Source organism: Zalophus californianus, chromosome 4, assembly GCF_009762305.2.
Source record: "Zalophus californianus isolate mZalCal1 chromosome 4, mZalCal1.pri.v2, whole genome shotgun sequence".
In the NCBI taxonomy this organism is placed as follows: domain Eukaryota; kingdom Metazoa; phylum Chordata; class Mammalia; order Carnivora; family Otariidae; genus Zalophus; species Zalophus californianus.
In genome coordinates this window covers 186,388,618-186,407,944 of record NC_045598.1, presented here as the reverse complement: position 1 = coordinate 186,407,944, position 19,327 = coordinate 186,388,618, and the positions used below count along the sequence as shown (strand labels likewise).

General features: G+C 49.5%; 1 protein-coding gene across 3 annotated transcripts in view; it reads left to right on the top strand.

Annotated features, from left to right (window-relative positions):
• Positions 1-15,964, top strand: part of FAM135B (family with sequence similarity 135 member B) — a 272,184-nt gene extending 256,220 nt beyond the window's left edge. For 2 of the 3 annotated variants that reach the window (XM_027602323.2, XM_027602407.2), the window contains 8 exons: positions 515-2,513; positions 4,273-4,439; positions 8,795-8,886; positions 10,338-10,435; positions 11,691-11,842; positions 13,840-13,950; positions 15,337-15,450; positions 15,645-15,964. In XM_027602323.2, coding sequence (XP_027458124.1) covers positions 515-2,513; positions 4,273-4,439; positions 8,795-8,886; positions 10,338-10,435; positions 11,691-11,842; positions 13,840-13,950; positions 15,337-15,450; positions 15,645-15,850 — 2,939 coding nt within the window. In that variant the 3' untranslated portion in view covers positions 15,851-15,964. Of the gene's footprint in view, positions 1-514; positions 2,514-4,272; positions 4,440-8,794; positions 8,887-10,337; positions 10,436-11,690; positions 11,843-13,839; positions 13,951-15,336; positions 15,451-15,644 lie in introns of those variants that run through there. The other variant, XR_003521467.2, reaches the window with a different exon arrangement.
• Positions 15,965-19,327: the final 3,363 nt, after the last annotated feature.

The following is a 19,327-nucleotide window of genomic DNA, read 5'->3' as shown; positions in this document are numbered from 1 at the left end:
CAAGGTCTGGAAGGGTCCCAAACATGAAGGTCCCATGACCCCAGGCCTGGTCATCCTGGCAAATCAATGTGTATTGCCCACCGGCGAAGCTTACTCAAGCCCCAGAGTCCACAGATTTTATTCGGGTTTCATTTTTTAGGCATGGCTGGTCGAATCATTGGCCACATGATTGAACTGCTCTCCCCAGAGGAAAATACTTGTACCACCTGGCTCAAAGCCCTGACCAAATAGTTGGCATTTCTGGCATGGCCAGGGCCCATCCTGAGTCATCTCCTTAGCATAAACTATTAAAGGACTCATTTGAGTCACCTGGTTAGTATAAGCTTTTAAGGCCCACCACCGATAACAAAGACCATTCCATCCCTTGGGAAATTGCACAAATTCAGAGGTTGTCCCCTAGGAACCAGGAGCAGAGTTCAACCAGATTATTTATTATATAGTCGCGCTTTTGGATAGTTTGTGGACATAGGTTCTTAAACTACAATAGATTTTTCTTTCTTTCTTCTTTTTGTAGGGTACAATTTGAGTGTTTACCCTAATTTTGATGTTCCAACGACAAGTCCTGCAATAATGAATCTAAAGGACAGAGAAGAGGACCCTTTTGTAAATAGAAAATCACCTTTTAGGGAAGACCTTGTCTTGCCCACCATGAAACCACCCCAAGTGGACTCTGATGAGGAAGTTATTAGGTGTCCAGAGCCAGATGACAACATAACCACACCAAAATGTGCAGACATGTGCTCCGGATCTCAGGTGTATCTGACAATTGGTGAGTCCCAGAACAAAGCAGGTTTGCCTGAAGAGGAATGTTGGACTGGCCAGTGGTCTGATGTTGGAACACATCCACAGGCAGATGAGGACCTGCCCAGAAGGAGCCCAGGTCCGGAGGATGGCCAGGCCCCAGCACTCACCTACATTGATGTGAAATCACATAGCAATAAGAGGCCTTGCAGTACTGAGCCCACAGTGGTCATTAGAGCTCAGCAGGAGAGTGGGCACTCTGCAGATAACTATGAATCACACAGAGCTGTGCCAGGCCAAGAGGTAGTGGGTGGAGGTTGTCAAAATGCCATCCTTTCAGAGAAAATAATGCTCCATGAGTCAAGTACTCTAGGAAAGGTTGCAGACCAGGAGGGCAAGATGGCACTGCTAAGTCTGAAGCTCATCCCCTCTGAGCCCTGCGATCCACTAAACTCGACTTTGAGGGATCCCTTGAATGTTAGGGCTTCCCCAAAGGACCCTCACTCAGAGGAGCAGGAGGAAGTGTCGGTGCTCTCTGGGGTCATCAAGAGATCTTCTTCCATCATCTCGGATTCAGGCATTGAGAGCGAGCCAAGCTCTGTTGCCTGGTCCGAGGCGCGAAGCAGGGCCCTGGAGCTACCCAGTGACCGGGAAGTCTTGCACCATCTGGTTCGAAGACATGCCCTGCACAGGAACTCCTTAGAGGGTGGACACACAGAGAGTAATACGAGTTTGCCGAGTGGGATCCAGGCGTCTCTCACCTCCATTAGCTCTTTGCCTTTTGAGGAGGAAGAACGGGAGCTGGCACTCACCAAGTTGACCAAGTCTGTGTCTGCACCCCAAATCAGTAGTCCAGAGGAGTCTGCTGAAGATGTGGACACCATGCAGCAAGGTGGAGGTCTTGCTGAATGTCCAGCTGTACCCATGGAAAGCGTAGACTCCTTGGGATCCAGAATCCAGGATGCTGGGGCAGACCATTCCCTTGTGCAGGTGGTTCCGGGTGCCGACAGCCAGCAGGGCCCTGGTTACATAGACATCCCCAAAGGTACAGAGAGTCAATTTGATCCTCAAGGGCCTTGTCATCTTGATGGCAGGACTGAGAACCCTCCGGGTGTTGAAACCAAAGGTCTTAATGTAAAAATACCACGTATCCTAGCACTTGAAATCCCTAGGCACGGATCTTGTCCTAGAGTACTAACAGAGACCCCAGAGGGCATGCCTGAAGACTTGAATGTGGGGAAAGGCGCTCTTTCCGACAGCAGCATCTCAGATGATGAGACGATCGCCCACCATAAGGTGCCTGAATGGAGCTGTAGGGCAGCTGCTGATGCCAGCGACCTGGGTTCCACGGGCGAGCAGAGCAGCTCACCACGCATCACTGATGATGCAGCATTTAGCGAAGGAGCTCACGCTCCTCTGGAGGCTGGACGTGAAGCAGGCACCGTGTGCTCTCCTGTGACTCACTTCATTCACTCCCAGGTTTTAGGAAACCAAGAGCCAAGGGCAGGCCCTTCTGTCACAGCGTCCCACCTGAGCCCAGCAGAGACCTTCGCTCTGGACAGCCTGAAGGCCGTGGAGGTCGTCAACCTGTCTGTGTCTTGCACTGCCACGTGTCTCCCTTTCTCGTCTGTGCCCAAGGAGACCCCTGCCCGGGCTGGGTTCTCTGCCAAGCAGACCCTGTTGCCCATCACTCATCAGCCCTTGGGTTCCTTTGCTGTGGTCTCCACCCATTCGAGCAAGTTGGAGGAAGAAGTCAGTGAAAGGATGTACAGGTAAGCCGACCACTGGCTTACCCGCCCCCGGCACGGTTTTAGATCCCCCGCATATTGCTCAGGTTCATGCATACTCTTTCAATATTGACATAGGAGTTATTTCCCGATTTAGATAAAGGAATATATTTATGTCCTACAAGTCAGAGATGCAGAATAGTAGAGGTAAAATCTATCAGCAAGCCTATCTCTCAATTACATCCACTGCGTAAGTTCTTCTGCACTTTTTTTGTGTACATCTCTATTCTCTTCTTATGCAAAAATAGGATGATTCTGTACAAACTGTAAGGTTTTTTTCAACCTAACGTATTGGGAAAGTTTCTATATGTACCATGATTTATGAACAAACTCCTTAAGAGAGGGATATTTGGGATTTTTTTTTTTTTTTTTTAGTTTTTATTAGGATAAACAACTCTGCTATGAATGTCACTGTACCTCTGTCTTCGCACATTTTGAGAGGCTGTTCTTTAAGGGTCTTTGAGGAAATCTGCCTCAGATTTGGCTCCTCAGCCCTTTTGTGTGGTTCTTACTCATGTCATTCCTTATGTAATGCCAGAATCCATCCCTTCATCCTTGCGTTAGGTTTGTATTCATATTGCTCCCTCATCTATAAACTATATATTTGATTAAGTATATTATAGAATCCTTTTATTACTCTTCTGCAAAATGCTGAAGAGTTACATATCAATGATACCCACGAAAGAGATTGCACAGGCAGGTAAACATTGGATACCTCACTTTCTGAAGAATATTAAGTACCTAATATGCCTATGGCATCAATTTAATAAATAGACAGCAAGCACTGACCAATGCCTGCTTGTAAGGTTACCGTCCTTACAGCCTAAGAGGGAGACAGAAAGATGAGAGAAGTGAACAAGGGTAGCTGGGTAAACAGGAGGGTTCCTGTGTATGCACCGCTGAACCAGAAGAAGGACCCAATATGGCTGGGGGCAGCGAGTGTGCCTAGAGATGGGGGCCAGGGGAAACCTTTTAGAGGTGACTGCAGAGCAAATACGAGAGACACAGTGGTGATGGTGATGATGGGGATGGTAATGGTGGTGATGATGATGGTGGTGATGATGGTGATGAGGCTGGTAATAGATAATGTTTCTTTCTGTTTAATCAGTTTTAAGTACTGTTCTAAGCATTTTACATAGACTGTGTCACTTAACACGCAGAATAACTTTATGAATTAGATAATGGTGTATTCTTCTTTTACAATTGAGGATACCCAACACAGAGATTTTAAGTGGTTGGCCCACAGCTAGTAAGTGTCAAAGCTGAGACTCTGACCTTAGCAGTCAGACTCCTGAGTCCGTGCTCTTCTTAATCACCACCTTGTCTGTTATTTGGGCAAAGATTGTGATAACCCAGTGGGAAACCCATTTCAGACAGACCTGAATGCACCAAGGCACGGAAGTAAGCAAACTTGATTTAGGCAGGGAATCCTGAGAAATGTGTTCTCTCTGGAGGCTGGGAGATGATGCTGGGAAGCAGGTAGAGGCCAAGCCATGGTAGCCTGTGCACATAGAAATCTGCAGAACCCAAATCACACAAAACTTTTCCTGGAATGCTCTCCTGCCTCCTGGCTCAGAAAAAGCATCCCTCACCAGCATCTCCCGAGGCTCCATATTCTGCCTTTGCTGCTCACAGGTACTTCCTTATAGATGTTCATCACTCCCACGTCCCAGCCAGCTCAACTCATCTCCTGCTCAACATGGCATACACAGTGTGGCTTCTGATTAATTAGTGTATTCTCCAGTTTTTATCAGGCCAAAGAAAAATTTAAAAAAGAACTGAAGATTGATGGATTTCTGTACAGTGACTTATCTGTACTAGCTTCTGATATACCGTATTTCCCACCAGAGGAAGAGGAAGAAAATTTGGAAGATGGGATTCACCTGGTAGTCTGTGTCCATGGCCTAGATGGTGAGTCCCCAAAAAAGTTTCCTCCTCAAAATTCTGTACTGTGGACAATTTATAACATTTATGAAAGATTTTAAGTCAGGTACTTGTTCAACAGTGTTATTAGCAACTGTGGGACGGCAGCATCCTGGGTCTAGGGAAATGGCCTGGCCTTGTTCCCAAGGAAGAGATCTATCTCTCTGGCACAAAAATCTGTTGAGCAAATGAAATTCATAAATGAATGTAATGATGCAGTGAAGGAATAAATAGAATAAATAAATAATGGAATGAATGAAGAAATGGAATGAACAATGAAACTAATGAACAAAAATAAAAGAAGGAATGGAGCGAGTGGATGGATGGATGGGTGGATGGATTATTGGAATGAAAATGTCAAGGGATGCATGAGTCAAAAGCACAAGGGAAAAAACAGATTGGAATGAATGTAGATTCATGTGGGACAGGCTCAGGCTAGTGGCCCAAACTGTTTTGTTGCCTATTTTTATTCTTTTTTCACTTATGGGGCAATTTTTGCCTATAAGATACTGTACCAAGTTCTGGGATTGCAGAGACCCAACATGGTTCCTGACCTTAAAACGTTCTTAAATTAGTGAGATCAGCAAATATGGACCGAGAGCTGAATGCTACGAGAGATACCAGTACTATAGAGGTCCAGGGGAAGAGAGAAGAGAGTGGGAAGGGCTCCTTCTCCCCGCCCTGCCTCCCAAATGACTGAGGCCCCAGTGTCAGCTTTCTTTGGGTTTCTCAATCAGTTCTAAGACTCTGTAAGATACAGAACTTACCAGCTCTGCTGGAAGATCTTGAGGTCCCAGCTCAGCCTGGACCAAATGCAAGCAGTTGGTCCTGCTTGCCCTTGTGAATTCTAGCCTCTCCCGAACTGGCTGAAAAGGAAGTGATCCAATCAGCTGGAAGTACAGGGCATCTGAGTTCTCCTCAAGCTCAAGTTTACATCATAACTGATCTGAAAACTGGAATGTGAAACATGATTTCTGGAAGCATCTTGACATCCACTTTATATGGACTCCAGTGCATAACTAACGTCAGAGAAGGGAAAGGACTTCTCTAGGGCTTCACAGGTGATAAGTGGCAAAACCTGTGCTCACTGTCTGGTGATCATGTAGTAGGGAGTGGTGGTGTGTTATGCTTCCAGGGCACACTATTCTTTATACCCTGAATTCCCAGTCCAGGGGCTAATGCATTTAGCTGTCTGGCTGTATGCCGTGGATACCGGGACACTCGGTCAACAGGTCTATTTGGTGAAGTGTCAAATAATCCAGTGGTAAAGGATACATTCTAGATGAGGAGGAAGGGGAGGAGAAGCAGCATTGGTCTATCACTCTGGGGCCAGGCACCCTTCTAGATGCTTAACATCCATTAAGGTCATCGATTCTCACAATATCTCTGCAGAGTAGGTGGTGTTATTGTCCCATTATAACTGGGGACTCTGCGTAAGAGGCCAGCTAAATAACTTGTGTAAGTTCCCACAGCTAATGTGGTTGAGCCAAGGTGACCAGCCCAGCTGTCAGAGCTCCAGAGCCCATGGTTTCATTCTGCCTTATGCCAACAAATTCATCTCTTCGCCGTCCAAACCGTCGCCCTCAATACTGTTTGAGTCATCTTCTAAAAATCTTACCAGATCTGGTCGTGCCGGTCCATTACTAAAAATCTTTCTCTGTAGCTCTCAGAAAATAAAATAAACTTCTGTCTTAGAAAGCTTCTGTGTTCTGAGCCTCCCCACTATCATCTCCTACCCTTTCCCTCCTGCAATTCAACCTCATGCCTTTCCCAGAGATGCATGCCATCCCACACCACTGTGTCTAGTCACCCCGGGCTCGCTGCCTGGGGAGGTGTCCCTGCTCAGCGTCAATGTCACTGCTTCCCAAGTCCCAGCTGTTTACATACCTTTCCCCAATTTTGTTCCACCCAGGTACCTTGTCCTGGTATTTCAAAATTTGTATTGAAATTGGCATACTTTTTGAATATATTTTAAAAATAAAGAAACTTCAAATCACCACCACAAGGGAAATACTAAAATCTGTTGGCACACATGAAGAGTAATACTAAAAATAATTACGATGATATGAAAATAATCTTACTGAAGTTTGACCCCACTGTCAGAAGACTGGACTTTCGAGACTCACTTTTCTCTCTTAAAAAATAAAAAGCTACTGAAGACATACTTGTGGGTTTTTTTTTTTTTAAGATTTATTTATTTATTTTAAAGAGAGAAAGAGAGAGCAGGGGGAGGGGCAGAGGGAAAGAATCTCAAGCAGAGTCAGTGCTGAGCAAGGAGCCCGATGTGGAGCTCCATCTCACCACCCTGAGATCACGACCTGAGCTAAAATCAAGCGTCAGATGCTCAACCGACTGAGCCACCCAGGCGTCCCTGAAAATATCCTTTTTTTTTTTTTTTTTTTTTAAACTGGGACTTGCAATCGGAAGGCCTGCAAGAAAGACAAAGAATGACTTTCTCCTCAGCATGATGCCCTTTTAACACAGGTGCTGTGGACGACTTAGCTTCATATCATGCATGACCAGCGTGCCCTCTTACTTATCTGATATTAAATTAAAACGAGAAATACTCTCATTGTGTTCGTTAAGATGAGAAATCTTGTCAGGCCACAGACTTTTATTTTTGCCCACGATGCATGTTGGGGAGGGAGGTTATGAAGACAGGGCGACCTTGGCAGTGCGTGTGCTAGGTCCCAACCCCGAACCGGCAGTTACAGCATTATCAGCTAGGCATGCAGCCATCAAAAACAGAGCCGATATCACACATAGGTTTCTCTTGATGGTGACTTCTCCAGTTCAATGTACCAATGTTCAGATGCTACAGAGTTGTACAGGACCCATTTGTTGAAGTTTCAGTTGCAAGGATATATTTATATTAGCAGAGATATGAATATCTCTGAATATGAGTATATTCAGAATATGAATATGAATATTCACACAACTCTTCAGGATGTGCCAAAGGCCCAAGATTTGAATCCTTGCAAATTATTTTCAGTGTAACACCTTATCAAATCCTATTTTCTGAGAAAGTTTCAAGTTTCACTCAGTAACTGAAGGGGAGGGAGGGGCCATTAGCATTCCTTATTTAGACTCCTCAGGCTAAGTATAAACACTTGCTGCTTTTCTTTTAAGGCCAGGTTCTGGAATATCAGTATTCTTTTAAGGCCAGGTTCTGGAATATCAGTCACTCTAAATAAGAACCACAACAGGACCAAAGAGCCTAATTTTATCATCAGAAATGAACAGAAAGAATAAAATTTAACTTATAACACAAAATAGAAACCTTTCCTAAAAGAACATGAGCATTTCGTGGCTGTGATCCCCCAGGTTTGGGCCTGTGCTCTGCGGGCCACCATCACAGGGCGCGTGGGAGGCTATCGGGTCATCCTTACTGGTTAGGGATACCCTCACACCTGTAGTTCTCCCCACTTCCATGTGGCACTCCCACCATCCTTTGAGTCAGTTGGTAGTTTCATGAAGAAGGATATAAGCGTTTGTAAACTATATCACTCACGGTTCCACAAACTACTTTGAAATTCTGGTTGTATGGGAAGGTAGGTCCCCTGTCTGTCCACTGACTAGCTTCTAACTTTCGACTTTACAGGGATCCCTTTGAGGAATAGACCAAAAATTCAGTACGATGCAATCCACCCCCAGAGCCTGCATGAAATCTACATTTAAAAATCCTTGACTCTGAAGCTCATTGGGTTATAGCAGATCCATCCTCCGGATAATCTTTACTGCCCTCTGCCATTAGCAGTGGCCTCAGATTCCTTAGCTGTCATGGCTCTGTCCTGCGGTCGCGGTGGGTCCGGTGGCGTCCATGGAGTTGGCACAGTCATGGCTCCTGCTCCCAAGGGCGATCCTTACTCTATCGCACATAACCGTGCCCTGCCTGGCCCATCCGGGGTCTCGCCGGGTGCCTGTGGCTGGCACAGCTGGTCTTTGTACGAAGCGGGAACTTGAAGAGGGGGACATGTAGATCGTGGAGCATGTAGACATCAGCCACCCCGTGTGCCCCGTGCAGCGTGTCCTCACTAAACAGAATCGGCTGTAGAAGAGGAGGGGACAGTGTGTTTGCAAATGTGCTGTGCGTGGAATGTTCACGAGCCACATGTTTGTAGATCAGGGAGAAAGTCCACTGAGGGAGGACTGCTTGACCTTGTGTCGGGGGGCAGGGGGGGCTAGAACCGCTAGGATGGGCTCGTTTCCACTGCTTTTACTCTCTGCTTAATGAAAAAATGGAAAATGGGGGGATGGGAGAAGAGGGGGGCCCAAATCCCTTGTGTGTCCGTTTTGATAATGAGTAACTATGGGTCCGTGGCGGGGTTATCTGTCGTTTTTAGGGAACAGTGCAGACCTCCGCCTGGTGAAGACTTTCATAGAACTGGGGCTTCCTGGAGGAAAGCTGGACTTCCTAATGTCTGAAAAGAATCAGGTATGACAAGAAAAACGTCAGGACTGAGAGAATCCCTGAGCCGTGTCTAGAAGGACCTCCTAAAGTCACCCTGATGACGTGTGGACACCCCCATAGAGGGGGACCCTGCCAAAGAACACTGGATTATTTCCTTTTGGGAAGGTGAAGAAAGAGTGAAGAGTGGGGACATGTGGGTCAGGTGGCCAGGGCACTTGGGGGAGGTGACAGCTTGGATCATAAATGCTTTGGGGGTCCATGGGTCTCTACTGGGCAAAGGGGGCTGTCACAGGCCTAACCCAGCCCTTGTGATGCAGCCCCCGTGGCAGAGGGATTTGACTGGGGTACCTAGGGACTACTGGACCGGGTCTAGACAGAAGTAATGAGCTGGTGAGCTTACACCATTTACAACACAACTTCACTGTGTTGTAAATGGTGTAAGCCTGACACTGGTGTGAGGAGTAGGCTGCCTTATCCCCCGGCAGGACTTGAGAGGAGACAGGCTCGCACGGGAAAGCGCAGCCCCAGGCACAGGTCCTGTGAGCAGGAGAGCGCGCCTGCTGGCCTGCAGGCATGGGTCTCTCTTACTCCGTGGACACTGAGAAGTGACCGGAGTGCTCCATCTCTGTGGTGTCTCTAGGACCGTTGAGTGGCAGGTGACAATGAGCCACAGGCCCCCTCTTCATGCCTTCTTCCCCACCCTGATAAATGCTCATGAGACACCCCTTGTCCACCTTTGTAGCTTGGCACTCAGCACAGTTCCAGGTAGCCCACGACCCTGAAGGACAACTCCACTTATGGGAAAGTGTCTTCTATGTTGGCCCTGAATCTCTCTCCCTGTGGTTCCCATCGGTTTCCAAAAGTTCATCCTTGACGGGATATCTCCCAATCTAGTATGTCTTCCTCATGTTTGCCCTTTCAGATTTTCAAAGTCCCATCTGATGTTCCTCCTCTTCCTTTTCTGCACGTATCCTCTGACCATCCCTGCTGAGTCACGGATGGCTTTGGACCCTGCTCTGGACATGGTCTGGTAGCACAGTCCCGAGGCTGTGCCGGGAAGACAGCACGGTTTCGGGGCCAGGCGGGCTTGGGATGTGAGTCCTGGGGGCATGGGCTCACCCTTAGAGCCCGGTTCCTCCCGGTACCATGGGGCCGGCAGGACGCAGGCAGGTACGGCCCCTGGCGCGTGATGATGTGTCTGCTGGTGCCGTGGACCTGCTGCTCTTGCCCACCAGCTTCTCCCATCGTTTTCCAGCCAGCCTTCTGACAGGATTCTCCAGCGTCCTGAGTCTCTTCCTGAGAGCCCCAGTCTATGGGCCCCTTTCCTTTGTGCTGAACCCCCACCTGTTACCCCAACGTCGGGCTTAGGCACAGTCCCAGAATGTGCCACCATGGAAGAAGGTGGGCTTGTGCACAGAGCCTGGCCTTGCTGTGACCCCACCCAACCTACACCCGTTCTCTCTCTCTTCTTCCAGATGGACACATTTGCGGATTTTGATACCATGACGGATCGGTTGTTGGATGAAATCATTCAGCACATCCAGTTGTACAACCTCTCCATATCCCGAATTAGGTAAAAGGAAACCACAGGTAGTTAATGCTGGGAGAAGAGGAGAGGCATTTCTGGGTGTTGGCTGTAGACAAGTTCAGAGTGATGCCTTCTGTCTACAACCTTCAGAAGTTAACTTGTGACTTACTGGAGTAGGTGACTTTCAGAGCAGGAGTGAGTGGGGGAAAAGGAGCATTTCATAGCTCAGTAGAAAGGGAACTGGACTTTAGCACAAACCCCGAGGTTTGAATTGCTCCTCTAACACTCACTCATCTGAGCACTGACTCTACCGCGCAACCTCTTTTAGGCTTTCTAAACCTCTGAGCCTCCATTTCCCCACCTGCTAGGTGGGGTAAGCACTGGCATCCGGTGGGGAACAGCAGAATGCATCACCTGCCCCTAAGAGGACTTCAGTCCACGCTCATTTGGCCCTTCCACTCCGAAATGAGCTTGGCTGGAATGTTTCCTGATTTAGACAAGAACAAATGGCTTGTTTTTTTGTGTGCTTGCAGTATGTGGACATAGCCGTGAGGCCACATGCCTCAGTCATTTGAGGCCTCAGAGATAAAATATCCGTTCTTTATTTCACAAATGAGAAGGGAGAGGCCTATGGAGACGGAGTGAAAAGCTAGGTAATGCCATTTCATAGACCAACATTCTTTTCCTTTCTCGGCCCGTTTTGTGCTCACCATGAGCAGAGCCATGGACCCTCATGTGATAGGGTTTCCATAAACAGGTATTCAGTTTGAAAATAATGCTGCGTTGGGTCCTCAGATGTGTGAGTCACAGTGTGACTGGAGCAGAGCATGCAGGAGGGGCGTCCAGCGGCGCGGGCCAGCAACGGGCGACTCCTTACATTTGCAGTGATGGTGGGCAATGAATAAAATCGCAGAGGGAGTCAGACGTCAGGTCATGAGCGGCCTCATTAGCCAGGCCAAGGAAGTGGGGTTTCATCCTGGGAATGGCCAGGGCCTCCCCGGCAGCCAGAAGCGAGACATAGAGCACAGGCGGGGCTGCTCTCAGGACGCAGAGCCCAGCCACATGCCCGTGCTTCTCTTCAGACCACACCGGGCAGCAGAGGCCTTGTGCCCGAGGTTTCCATCTCAAGCTCACTGTGGCCAGAGGCCGGAAACTCAGGGAGGGTGGGCTGGCAGCCCCCATTTGCTTTGCCAGATCCCCCAAGTCGGGGTGGGGGACGGCGGGACCCCTCGGTGCTCCCCAGCACAGCAGCTGGCCTCCCACGGCCATGCTCACGCGCGGTTCTGTTCTGTCCTAACAGCTTCATCGGCCATTCCCTTGGCAACATCATCATCCGGTCGGTCCTCACGCGGCCCCGGTTTCGGTATTACCTCAACAAACTCCACACGTTCCTGTCACTGTCTGGACCTCACCTGGGGACGCTCTACAACAACAGCACGCTGGTTAGTACAGGTAAGGCTCCTCCGGGCCCGTCCTGCCTCGCCGTCCAATCCGGGCAGAGGGAAGGTGGAAGCCCAGCAGAGGTTCTTCCTGATGGAGTCTTGTGGCTGTGGAGGCTCTCCAAACATGGGATGCTGAGCAAAGAGAAAGAGGGCCTCTCCTGTGTGAGTCCAGTGATCAGACTAGATGCCACCCGAGATCTCGTCTGTGAACGGAAGGGTGATGCCCTGGGGTCCTGGCTGGATGAGATTGAGCAGGCACAGGAGTGGGGAGGAGAGAGCAGGGGTGTGTCGGGCTGCTCAGGCTGCTATAACGAATCGCCATGGGCTGCGTGACCTGGAGACAACAGAAGTGTATTCCTCACAGCCTGGAGGAGGTCCTGCTTCATGGGTGACACCTTCGCTCCGCCCGTAGCAATGGGCCTTGAACCATGTCCCTGCCATGGCAAGCCTGTGACTGAGTTCTGACCCAGAGACTTAGGGGATGACTCCGGCCAAGACATTTTCATCCCTATGCAACTTAGAATATTCTTATTTAAAAATAAGAATATTTTTAAAATGGAGTTAGTGTATGTATGTCTGCTTGTGTATATGTATGGATGCATTTATGATCTTTAGGTATATGTATGTGTGTAGATATGCATATCTGTAAATGTATATATTATTTCTGTGTGTGTGTGTGTGTGTGTGTATCAGAATTGTTGAAGATTAAGCAGGAGAAGGAAGGGAGAAGTTGACTAACATGTATGGGAGGTCAACCAGAGCCAGATTCTGTACTTCTTGCTGGAATGGAATGACATGGCCCGCAGCTTTGAGGCTCTCAAAATTTCCTCTGTCAGGCTGGGAACACCATGGAGAGTAAAGAAGCAAGGCTCAATGAATCTTGGACAACGAGCAGAATTTCTAAGAGAGTGAATGGTGGGACCAGTTTTTTGTGTAAAAGAAAATAGTATGTATAATAACATAGAAGCAGGCAACAGGTGGCTTTTTGTGACAGGAATATAGGCTGAGCTCGAGGGACAGGAGATGACCATGAAGTGCTCAGCCAGAGCCTGATGATGAAGGGCCTCCTGTGACGTGCGGGTCTCCGTAGGAGCACCACGGCTGGCAGATGGCAGCCCAGGGAGGGCGTCAGGTTTCGTGGAATAACAACTAGTTTATTAAATCATACTCCTAACAAAGACTTCAGTGGTCCCCGATAGCCCCCAATCCATTAGGTGGCATCTGGGCCACCCCAGTAAGCTCCCACTCCCTGCCTGTCTCCCAGCCCCTGCACCCTGAACTTGCCTGACACCCAGGGCCGACTGGGCTGCTTGCCTTCCTCACTGAGGCGGGTCAGATCTCTTTGTCTGCCTTTAGGTTATTTTAAGGACATTATTTGAAACGTTGGCCATAACAAGTGGAAGACTGTTCCTTTGCCATTCTCTCTGTCCCCACAAACCAGGGAAGCCATCATTGGACAGAAACACATGAGTCAAACCACATCTAACTTTTTTCATACTTATAATCTTGTGACATGACAAAAAGAATTATATTGTATTCATTTCCTTGCATTTTTGTCACACTCACTTTTGTCGTGGTGACGCGATACTCATCAGCGTTGGTGCTGGTGTAACCAGGGTCAGGGATGGACTCTGAAGTGGAAGGTGTTTCAGTTTTTCTCCATGCTACACGGATCTGTAAGGAGTATCCATATATACGGCTCTGTATTTGGGATTGCTTCCTTAGGCTGGATTTATGAGAGGAGGTCGAATGGGTCAAAGGGTGCAGAAGTATCATGACTCCTAATACCAGTCACCATATCATTTTGCAGGATGATTTTATATCCCTGCCACACGTACATCATAAAAATTTTCCTCTAACTTCCCGAGAATTTGCCGAAGTGCCTACTACTCTCTGATGTTAAAATTAACTAAAAATCACAGTTTCATATTAATCTCTCCCCAATTATTTTTGCTCTCTTTACGTTATATTTTTGATTTTTGTTCTGTTCCATTTTGGTCTTTCTAGGCTTGTGGCTCATGCAGAAATTAAAGAAATCCGGGTCCCTTCTGCAGCTGACCTTCAGGGATAACGCCGATCTGCGCAAATGTTTCCTCTACCAACTAAGCCAGAAAACAGGTGAGTGCCTTCCTCCATGGCATGCTGCTGCGGTCACGAGTGTGAGCTGGAGGTGCAGCCCTGAGACCCAAAATCTCTCTACCACTGCATCGATGCACTCAGGGAAGGGTTTAGTCAGGAGGTGCAGCATGCACAGACTCTTCAGCTCATAGGGAGGCTGCCCCCGAACTCAGCTGCTCCCGAGAAGGGCATCCCAGGTGTGCCAAGGTGTGCATAGAGACCATCTCTGCACACAGAAGCTATAGCCTCTACTTCCCACCAAGCTTTCAATGCCCTGATCACAAGCCCTGGGTCTGCGTGCCCACACACTGCTCTTTCTCAGGTACAGATCCACCCACAAAAAGGGCAGGTGCACACCATTCCTTTAGATTGATGGTGCAGGGGGAGACGGGGGTCCTTCCCAGGCAGGGCTGAAGTCACACCTTCACCCACGCTGTGATGGCAAGTGCACAGGGGTGTTGGAGACCCTGCCTGTGTTGTGGGAATGAGCAGAGGGCAGCAGTGGTCTGAGTGTCCAGCCTCTGTCCCCTGTCACCGTCTCCATCATCTCATGAACACCACCCCTGCTGACACTCTGCGCCTCTCTGAACGTGAGACCCCAGGCAAGACCTTACCCAGTGTGTCTCTGTGCCAAGTTGAGCTTTCAGGACTCCCTCCAGGCAGAAAGGAGGGAGGAGGATTGGGCAGAGGGGAAGCTGGAGGGCAGTGTGGTCACCGCAGAGAGCTCAGGAGCTGGGGCGACCCCGCAGACTAGGGTGAGGGGCTGGCTTCGTAGCCTTGCCCTGAGTCTGCCAGTCACTGAGGCAGGCTGGGCCCCATCAGGTGGTCTTGGGAGGCCAGAGGTCCCACCGCGGTACAGGGGCACAGGGCTGAGGGCCGTGCAGGCAGAGGGCCTGGGGGCACACTGCAGTGTCTGTCTGCAGGCCTGTGCAGGGCTCTGAGGCCGCAGGTCTGCGCCGTGCTGTTCAGCGCCCCTGTCTCCAGCTGCAGGCAGGGAGGCGCGTTCAGGGGCCATTTTCCTCCCTCGGGGACAAGATGAGCACCGCAGTTAGGAGCTGTCCCCGTTGTTGAGAAGGAGGAGCAGAGTCCTCACTTTATTCCTTAGGGACTCCTTAGCGCTTGCCACCCAGAAAGGCCCCTTTGTCACCTGCGTGCTGCTCCCCTCCCCCCGTCGAGAGGAGCTTGCCCCCGCGTCTCTTTAGCTTCTGTGGCCGAGGAGAACAGGGCTGCACCTTCTCTCCGAGATACAGAAGCTACACTGCTAAAGCAACAATATGCCCTGGCTAGCTGGTCTCCCCACCTTCCCCTCTCTGTGCTCCCTGTGCAGAGCTGGGGGTGCCCTAGTACCACCCGACCTGGTAACGAGCACCCTCCTGGCTCCTGCAGGTCTGCAGTATTTCAAAAATGTCGTGCTCGTGGCTTCTCCCCAAGATCGCTATGTGCCATTTCATTCAGCCAGGATCGAAATGTGTAAAACTGCCCTCAAAGACAGACACACAGGTAAGCCACGTTTAATTATTTTTTAATTTTTATTTTTTTACGGACTTCCTGATTTAAAAAGCATAAGTAAATTCGAGAAATTGCCAGTGCCTCCGAGGGCACAGGGGATGGCCCCCCTGGCACACCCGGAGCTCTTCTCCAGATCCCGCCGGCCCCCTTCTGCTGCGGCTTCACCTGCGCCCCCCTCCCCCCAGGGCCCGTGTATGCGGAGATGATCAACAACCTCCTGCGCCCCCTGGTGGACGCCAAGGACTGCACTTTAATCCGGCACAACGTGTTCCACGCTCTGCCCAACACTGCCAACGCCCTGATCGGCCGAGCCGCGCACATCGCCGTGCTGGACTCCGAGCTCTTCCTGGAGAAGTTCTTCCTGGTGGCGGGGCTCAACTACTTCAAGTAGCGGCGGGGGGCGGGGGGGCCGCGGAGGCTTAGCGACCCCTGAGCGCGCTTTAGCCTGGACCTCCTTCGCAGCCCTCTGCCACTCCAGGCGGAACCAGGAGAGGCAGGTGCTGAGGCCAGGATGGGGTGGGGTGGGGTGGGGTGGGGTGGGGGGGGTGGGGCCGGCCGTCCCAGGTGCTTCTGTTTCGGAGGAGATTTGGGAAAGCTGAACCCGTCCACGGTAGTGTCACCTGGCGAGACATTGCCCGAACGTGTCGGCCACCTGGAGTCTCTTTCAAGATGCTTTCTAGGAGAAATATGACAAAATAAAGAAACAGAATCCTTGGGGTCGGTGAGCCCACCTTTTCCCCCACCGCGGGCTCACCTAGTCCGCTCCAGTTTCCCCAGATCTGTCCGGTATGTTCCTAGCTCATAAGCTTTATCATTCTGATTAAATTAAGTGCATACAAGCATTTCAGAACTCAGGTGAACCTCTGTGTGGAAGTGGGACATATTCGTGTAAATATAACCCTTAATAGATTCCAATGTGCCACTTGCTTAAGACAACGTGATGCCCACACGATCATTCTCTCTCATGTTTTCTCAACAAGCGGCAAAGGAATGCTTTGTACACTCCAATCCTAGTTCATGAACAGCAACGGGTGGGGCGATTTAAGGTGTTGGGGGAGAAAGGTGATACTCCTGGTAAATAAATGCAGGGTTGTTACAAAGGAAAACAACCTAGAGGGAACGTGGTGAACCCTGTTGCTTCACCTGCTCCTCCGCACTGTCTAGGCAGTTCCGTGGCCCACAAATTATTTTTGTGAATGCTTAAATCTCTGTCTGTCCTTGGGGAAAACGGACTCAGATTAAATTTAGCAGAAGGGGGCACTGAGATGGATGCACAGGCTGATAGGAAGCTCCTGCTGGTATACTTCCAAAGAAATGCTACGTTAGCATTTGATGCAATTGCAAAAAAAAATAAATACAAATAAAACCATTAACGTGACCAGCTGCTTCTCCTCTCCGTGGAAGGAGAAACATCTAAACGGAGGAGTGCTGGATTAAACCTCAGGGGAGCTCTAAGAAGGTGCTGGCTATCTTTCAATAGAAATGTCTTCTTGCCTTAGGAAAATAAAGGGCTAGGAGAGGTCACCATTGATAAAAAAACCAATAAACAGCAGGGACAACAGTGAGATCAGAGAGGAGGACCACAGCCAGATGGAGGACCCAGCTTAAATTGTTACCGGTAAGTCACTTAAGGGGAGTTTTGAAAATTGCCAGTCTATTTGATAGGGTCCCAGACTCCACTCTTGGCCTAAAGGAAGCCTGGAGAATCACCTAGTCACACCAAAGGAAGTCGCAAACCAGGACAGGAGGGATGACTAACACAGGAGACCCATCTGCAGGAGGTAGAAGCTCCTGTTTCTGCAAAACCCCCTTCTCATGTGTTTCGGAAACTCCTCTGGGACCAGATTCCTGGTCCCAGCGCCTGGACCATGACCTTCGCTCACCAGTGCCATGGTCCTAAAACCAAGTAAATCTTGGCTCATCTGAGAATTGTAGTACTCCCACGTTAACAGTGTGACTTTGCAAAACAAAGGCAGACCGTGAGAAACCAGTCCAGGTACATACGCAGCTTCGCAGGACAGGAGACCCATGGGTTTCTCGTGAAAGAAGGCGGGGGTGGAGATGAATGAGCCTCAGAGGCAGACTCGCACACAGTGGAGTTAGGGTTTCTCTGTGGGTCTCCTGTGAACTTTCATTATATCCTAGGCTTCACCCGTATGGGACCAGTAAGTCCCGTGGGTCTTTTTCCAAGTTCCCGCTGGACAGAGACTGGTTACTCATGAACAGGACCGATTTGCAGGATAACCCACCAGGAATCGGGTCCTGCGGTGGAGCCCATGATGTGTTTCCTGGTCTAGACGCATGTTCGTGCTCAGCGCAGGACCATAGGTTTGTGGCAACTTCTCCTTTTTGGCCACATGAGAAGCCCTGCCCCTCCGATGAGAGCATTTCATTTTGTGTTTCCGATACCCATCAGCAAAGTTTGTCATTCCCTGGTCATTTGCAAGACCATGTAGCCAGTGGTTATGGAGCCAGGGTGAATCCAATGACCATCGTGTTTTCCAATAACCAGATGCCATTTTTAACTTCAATATGCTGTCTGGACATAGTGAGAACTCATGGCAATAAACGTCCAGCTGCATGGTGTGCCCCTTTTTTATAGGGGTGATCTGCTGTCTTTGTAAACCCCCTCTGGCCTCTGAGCATCCAATCTATTGTGTAGAAAGTACATCTCTATATTGTAAATAAGAGTGTCCAGTGTTGCGTGTCATGCCTCATTTGAAAAGGCTTTTTTATGTCTCTTTCTAATGAAGTATAGATATCTAATATATATATACATAAATATATATATATATATAAAATGTAAAACAGGGACATTATATTATTTATTATAAAAATTATAAACAAAATGCCTGCCAAGATAATGGTCTAGTATGTTTTCATTCTTAGCATCATTTTTGTTTCTTGTTTTTACGGTTGATTAAGTTTCTCAGAAGTAGTTAGAAATGAAGATTGCTACTCCTGAGATCAATTGGAATCCGTTGTTCACAAGCCAAATAGAGCCAAGAAGTAGATGGGAACCAAAAGTCCCCTGGGGGCCAAACTCATACCTCGATGGCAGGGTGAAGGCGCTGGAGGGCTCTGAGCCCGGGGAGAGGCTGCAGAGTGGAGAGGCTCCTGCTTGCACCCACAGTCCACAGGTGTCTGCCAAGCGACTTCCCTCCATGCCTGGTGAGAGCACAGGGATCGAAGGTGCAGTCCCTGCCCTCAAAGAGCTCAAGGGAGAGGCAACCTTGTGATGAAGGAGGGCTTTGGCAAGGCAGTTCGTTCGTTCATTCATTCATTCATTCTTTCATTCAGCAAATCTGTATGGAGGGTCTGCCGTGCCAGGGATGGACAGGTCAGATTGAGCAGCTCGCTGTCTGGTCAAATGGGAAGGCGAAGGAGGTCAGCACCACCCAGAGGTCGGGATCAGAGTGTGCTCAGAGGAGGGTCACCCAGCCCGCGCTGGAGATGGGTGGTGTCTGAAGAGGTCTCTGCAAGAGAGGACATCTACGCCCAGACACCAGGTCCCAGTCAGGGCGGGCCTGGCGAACGTGGGTGACAGGGAACCCCTGGACAGGGAACAGAATGACTGAGAGCCTTGAGGAGGGAGGGCCGGACCTCTGGCACACTGGACAGGTGGATGGAGACCGTGCTGGGGTCAGAGCGACAGGGCAGAGGTGTGAGAGCTCAGCCTCCCTGTGAGACTCTGAGGAGGAGGTTCCCCTCGTTCACACTAGTAGGAGAATGTCCTCTCAGCAGCAGGTCTCCGCCAACTCCCTGCGTCCACGTCCTTCCCCCGGGTTAGCTCATAAGACAGACCCGACCTTCTGTCTGGGGACCAGCCCAGGGCCACGCATGCCCGCCCCCACTCACTTCCGATGAC